General features: G+C 35.0%; 1 protein-coding gene across 1 annotated transcript; it reads left to right on the top strand.

Moving 5' to 3' along the window:
* The first annotated feature begins 1879 nt into the window (after positions 1-1879).
* LOC149806418 (acetylcholine receptor subunit alpha-like) lies at positions 1880-3079 on the top strand. Its single transcript, XM_089978360.1, has one exon. It carries the CDS (start codon positions 1880-1882, stop codon positions 3077-3079), a length of 1200 nt encoding a protein of 399 aa, XP_089834486.1.
* Positions 3080-7098: the final 4019 nt, after the last annotated feature.

Genomic DNA, 7098 nt, shown 5'->3' with positions numbered 1-7098 from the left:
ATGCATTGAATGAAAAGCTTCTACTGCTTGGGCAAATATACGAAAAGTTACTCCGAATATAATTTCAAAAGTAAGGAAATACTGGTAATTAGGTCAGGGCGTTCTGTACGTCACCATTGTAAGAATAACCCTCCTTTATTCTCGGCATATTTATCCATAACGGGAAAATTTAAACAGAAATTGGTTTAAAATGAAAATGAAACTAAAACAAATATGATGACATGCGACGAAACAGAATATGAAATATCATTAAGAAGTCCGAATGGATAAACCCTACATGCGGTTTGCCTTGTACAGACGTGACTTGTTACATGATTTATGATAAACCCTACATGCGGTTTGCCCTGTACAGACGTGACTTGTTACATGATTTATGATAAACCCTGCACGCGGTTTGCCTTGTACAGACGTGACTTGTTACATGATTTATGATAAACCCTACATGCGGTTTGCCTTGTACAGACGCGACTTGTTGCATGATTTACGATAAATCCTACATGCAGTTTACCTTGCAGAGACGTAACTTGTTACATGACTTAAGATAAATGTGAGGTGTTTCTGCAAAATGCGAATTGTCTCACGCTTGTAGGAATTTGGTATTGTACAATTCTCACGAAACATAGCAACATGGGATTTGCATTGACTGAATGAGAAACTTTTTCTGACTGGACAAATTTTGCAAAGCATAACGTTCCAGCATAAAACATTTTGCAAAAGATGATTTAAATTTTGGCAAAAATATCTAGCAGAAATATACAAATATACAAAAACTTTAGTATGTAACATTCAGCAAGTTTCATTTTATTATACATGCTTTCGATACAAGAGAATATATGATACACATATTCGTAACGTGTGAGGAAAACATTATAGCTCGTGACCCTTCCATCCATTCCTTCTTCGTGCGATCACTGAATCAACCAAACTCGCCTCTCTTTTCCGAAACAGGTACACTCACTTTATATCTACGACATTAGCAAACGACTGCTTTCTGTCTTAACCAGTAAGAAATGTCATGGGCAATTTTAAGTGTTAACGACAGAAGAGTTGACTGGTAAAAAGAAATAAAATATGAACTAACTTGGGGCAAAACATAAAAGGGACTAAATAAGGGTGTTGGCTATTTGTGAAAGTTATTTCGGATATGATTTCTTAAGCGAGGAAGGACTGGTAATTATGCCCAGGAAAATTGAAAATAGCAATTGTGCTGCCTTCAGTCACGCCATACAGATTCCTGTACGTTATGTAAGATCGTGCCTCTGAAGTAGTAGGTATATAAATACGGACAACAACAGGGCCAGTGACTTACACTTTGAATAGTGCCTGATTCCCAAAGTCTTCGTGCAACAATGTAAGGAAATTCAAATCAATCTATATATGCGATATATTGATACAAATAATATATGCGTAAGGAACATGCGATTAAGACTTAATTACTGTTGAGTCCAACCTTCTCCATGTGTTATCGATAATCTTATATTTTTCTATAGATGGCATATATACAATATCAAGGCCATAATCGTATTGCCAATAAGACAGGGATCTCACCAGATAGATCCAGTTATTTGTTTATACATTTTACAGAAATAACAATGCAACTACAACAATACTAACAACAATGCTGACTGAATACAAATTATAATAACAATGGTGACTGGTAACAAATTATAATAATAATGATACCGTTTTTAGATAGGTAGCACAATCGCTCTACTAAGAAAAGGACCATTGATCCCTTGCCCAATCAATCAAATTTAGAAGGTAGAGGAACGACTTAAAGTAAACCAATACAGACTTACCAAAGCTGAGGTGCAATTCGCTTCACAGAAAGAAGTTTGTATATTTTCTCGCAAGACAAGCGTACAAAGAAACAGAAACTATGAATTGTTTCTATATTGTAGTGTTGTATTTGAGGTTTCTTATCGTTGATTCAGTAGAATATTTTGGAGTGAGACATAACTACGGAGAGATATTCTCATATTTTGAATCATATGACACTGGAACATCTGCAATAACCGTCATACCCATATATGATCAGACGCAGGCTCTGGAAGTTACCATGGGTATGAAAATTTACGCTTTAAGTGGCTTTGACGCCGTCGCTGGACAGATTGAAATAGTAGGAAGCCTCCAAATGTCCTGGTATAATGAACGTGACACTTCAAACGTGGATACAAGCACAGTGGCCATTTATGTCGTGCCTTTTGATGCTGTATGGACCCCTAGCCTTGTTCTTGTCAATGCTATAGACACTGTTGAAAAAGTTGGAAGTGCAACTTACCGCCCTAGGTATAACCTTTATACTGGATTTGTGGAATGGAACCCTAGAGTTATCCTAAAGGCAGCGTGTGACCCGGATGTGACATATTATCCGTTCGATCGGCAGACATGTTCGTTTATCTTCACACCTTGGAATTACAACTCCCAACAGTTAACTTTTAATTTGTCCAGCTCGACTATTGACACATCTCAATATGACCTTAACAGTGCATGGTCACTAGTCGAAACCAATGCAGAAACTTACATATCTGGGGAAAACTATTATGCAAATTTTACAATAACGATACAACGACAATATATGTATTTTACTATAAATTTAGTAATGCCCATACTTCTTCTTTCAGCCGTGACTGGTTTCGTATTCTTACTTCCAGCAGCTTCCAACGAGCGAGTCGGGTTCTCCATCACGTGTTTCCTGGCGTTTGTCGTTCTTCTTCAGACCGTGATGCAGTTTCTCCCAGAGTCCTCTTCACCCATGTCACTGCTGTGTTACTATATTATAGTAATGATGATGTTTAGCTCAGCAGTATGTATAATTAATATCATGACCTTGAGACTGTACCAAAGCGCAAAAAGAGGCGATGCTGTACCTGGCTTTTTGAAAACATTTGTGCAGATCATTCAATGCACCATTTGTAGAAGGTGCAAGAAATCATCCCCTAATGAAGACAATACAGAACTCAATGTTGACTGGGCCACCGTTGGAAGACTTCTCGACATTTTCTTTTTCATCGCTTTTCTTGCTGCTCAAGGAGGATTCACGTTCATTTTCCTTTTGCCTCTTGGACTAAGGTCATGAAGAAACACATTAACTGGTTTTTGCTGTAGTAATCAGTACCAGAGATACTATACTGCAGATTATTGTTTTATCTGAAATAAACATCTTTCACTACCAAATTTCTTTTTCTATACTTTCATATTCAATCTAAATACATATTATTCTAGTGGGTAGTCGAGTTTTGACTGTTTGATTATCGCTAATTATTATTAATCGATATACTAATCCGTGTTACAAAATATTACTCCGTGAATGCTTTTTGAACCAATCAATCAAACGCTGTGCTTTTTTTTAATCTCTTCAAGAATTCAATGATTGGGATTGCTGATGTTCACATATTAAACTGCAATGTCACTTATTAGAATATCACCAGAAACAGATTTTAAAAGATATATTTTAAAAAAATGTCAATTCCACATGTATTTTTACTATTGCTCTGAATGAGCGTAGCAACTGATGCTTTTGATCTACTACGAAATTGACAACCACTGAAGTGCATTGCGGAGATCTACCGCGTTTCAGAAAGACAGAATGTGATAGGTCATGTACGATTTAGTTAAAAACAACAGAAGAGTCTGTATGTGCATATTTGGGATTTCGCTGCTAATGATCACTGTTCATTAAAACATACTTTCTGCTGCGTTGTACGATGTTTACTCTTAGGAACAAGAACATCACACAAGCAGCCCTTACAGTGGAAAATTATTCTCATTGCAGGTTATTTATTGGGGTTTGTTTCAGAAACAAAAAACAACACCTGTGCTAACTTTCGCTGCCTCAAGAATGCAGTACTTTCCATCCACCAGGCGGAGACTAAGGCTAGGATCAGACCAAATATGTAGTATATATTTTACTTACAGTTATTCCATTATGAAATATTTCGAGGTTAGGTTGATATATCAGTGTACCTGAGACAGAAAAATGTAAATCGACATTTTAAACGCTTGCATTTCTAAATTTCTTTGTGATTAAATAAGCATCTGTAGCTTGGAGAGAGAGAGAGAGAGAGAGAGAGAGAGATTTTGACAAGCGTGATACAGATTTAATTTCATTATGTTTCTATAATGCGCTTGCGATACGGTAATACCTTCTGCACATTTGAAAACATATATATATATATATATATATATATATATATATATATATATATATATATATATATATATATATATATATATATATATATATATATATATATATATATATATAGAAACAGTGACTGTGTATTTCTTAATTACAAACTTATTTACACATTTAATACAAATGTGAAAGTTTAAAGAGGACTAAGAAAAGGAACTTTACTTTTTCGGATCATCAAGTTGAAAAAAAATGGATTTATAAAAGAAATCACACTCATTTATGGACTAGGAGCAAGTCATGGAAACTTGCATAAGGCACTAGCGGTTATTCCCTCAGTGTTAAGAAACTGTCACACTCCATGTATATAGACACACACACATACACAGAGCTAAGTACATATTAAATTGTGGTGTACTGTGAAGACCTTATTTTATGAAGCTTGTAAAGTAAATGTATGGTCATGAATTCTAGTATTGTTGTATGTAAATGTAATTGTGATAATTATGATACTGTGATTAAGAGAAAACATAATAAAAAGTAAAATATAATTTATTCTTCATTTATTTAAAACATCATAAATAGCATACCTTTTCTTCTTTCTTCTCCATATTCTCTCCTGTCTTTCTCGACTTTATTAAAAGAAATATCAGCACGTAAACAACTTGCATTTTTCAACCAGTTCTTCACACCTGGCGAACCCAGAATAAGCTACGGCTGAAAGAACCCTTACAAACGGTTGTAATATATATATATATATATATATATATATATATATATATATATATATATATATATATATATATATATATATATATATATATATATAATGTTGTCTCTCCTTCAGTGTTATAGAGAGAGTCAACCGTCATGGCGGATCGTAGTATTGATCTGTGTAACTTAACTAGAAAAAAAGGTGTGATTTGTGTAGAAAATTGCTGTTTTCAAACGGTAAACAGTGTATCTAGGTCTAGGTGTAGTATGGAGGTAGGTTACTGCCACAATTTTTTTCTAAGCATATGATTTCTGATTTTAATTGATGCAAATAGTATATGACATTGTTCATTCTGGATTAAAGAGTATTTTTACTTTGAAACTTTGAATCTGGCAGTTTACCATCAGCTGATTTTATTTTGCAGTTTGCCGTATTGCAAATACTGTGACACTTATTACACATCTGTATATTCTATTATAAGCTTGATATATTGTACAGATTTTGATACGCAACAATGTAAATTCCAAGTTTTTTCTATTAATGTCTTTGTTGTCTAACTCGTATGGTCATCTTTGTCATATCGAAATAATACAGCATAGCATCAGATGATGATACCGCTCTGAATGTCTCAATAAATGTTTTGCCTAAAGAGAAAGACCCACATAAGTCAGATTGCTTTACAGAATGCAGCACAGTAAGTTTTGGCTCGAGATCTACCTGTCAGATCACATTGCAGGTCTTTCAGTCCCTTAGGCTTTTTGTCTTAATTAGCGACGAGGTTTTGATGGTTATCAGAAACCCTATGCTCTTACGAAGATATGACTACGCAATTTTATAGCACCCATACCAAAAGGCCTTGAAAGTGGTCGTCAGTTGTCTTTAAACTTTACTCGACATTACATCCTTTAGTGCAACGTATTTCAGCATAGTCCGTAAACTCCTGTTCTTCAAATCAGACAAAATTCACCTTTAGCAAGGAAAATATGCGGATACGATCAAAACGAAGTTTTTTAAACTTACGTCACCGTGACACATACCTTTCAAGTTTGCGTAATTTTACTATTTTTAAATTTATTGACCTTTCTCATTTTCACTCAGAATGCACTATTCTGTAGACTCAAATGCAATGACCAAATTTCGAGCAAGTGAAAATAATGACTTGTTGCAAGTTAAACATCCTATTACTTAACATCTTCAACATCGCCATGGTAATTTATGGCGTGGTTTGTGATACCTTTGACTTACAGAACTTTTGATATGTAACGGTGTATGATAGAAACATCAGTAGTTATACGGGGCATTTGGCGGGACAAATCACATTTATATAGCCGACCATAGGTTAAAATGCGTGGGAAACATGGGGTACAAATCCTATAGGCGCATATAGGTTTAATATAGAAATGGGTTTCTAGGGACAAAAGTGTTTATGGGAACATAAGTGTTTATAGGGACAGAAGTGTTTATAAGAACAGATGTGCTTATACGGACAAAAGGATTTATGGGGACAAAAGTGTTTATGGGGAGAAACGAGAATAGAAACCATAGATAAACAAAGCACACCACATAGACAAGCAAATATGTCAATCATTGAATAGTATCTCTCTTTTTGCTGGGATCTGAATGACCCTCAAAATGGTTGTTGGGTTTGTTTAACATAATTAGCCTGTATTCTTTATTTCCACTCAAACTTCGTCTCACAGTGGGTCCGTACAGCTAGACTCTCTCCAGATAGCCTTGCTCCTGGACATAAATCCTTCTCGGACTTTGTATAGCGCATAATCTTTAGAAGCTCTAAGTACTTTACAACATTAGACAACATCTATAACATAAAAAAACATATATAATAATATGATTACAAAAAAAAACACCACCATGAAATTAGAAAACATATAAAACATGCGGAAAATATTTAAGGAGGAAACTATATTAGGTCTTTAAGTTTGTTCTTGCAGTCGAAATAAGTGAGTTTTAAGAGCACCCTTGAATGGGATCACAGTGTGTTTGTGTCTAAGTTCATTGGGCAGTTAATTCCACGTTGCTGTGCCTGGTATGCAAAAGAACGTTGTCCATATAACTTTGTTTTCATAGTGGGAATAATGAGTATACGATTGTCCGAAGAAGAGCGTAAGTATCTTGCTGGTGTGTACACATGAGTGAGGTCAGATAGGTATGTTCAACTGGAGACCGTCAGTGAAACGTAGCACAGAGAACAAATTTTGTGTTTGATTCTGGATCGAATGGATAGCCA

This window comes from Sinohyriopsis cumingii, chromosome 1 (assembly GCF_028554795.1).
Source record: "Sinohyriopsis cumingii isolate HCF-2022 chromosome 1, ASM2855479v2, whole genome shotgun sequence".
Lineage (NCBI taxonomy): Eukaryota > Metazoa > Mollusca > Bivalvia > Unionida > Unionidae > Sinohyriopsis > Sinohyriopsis cumingii.
This window is presented reverse-complemented; position numbering and strand designations above follow the sequence as displayed.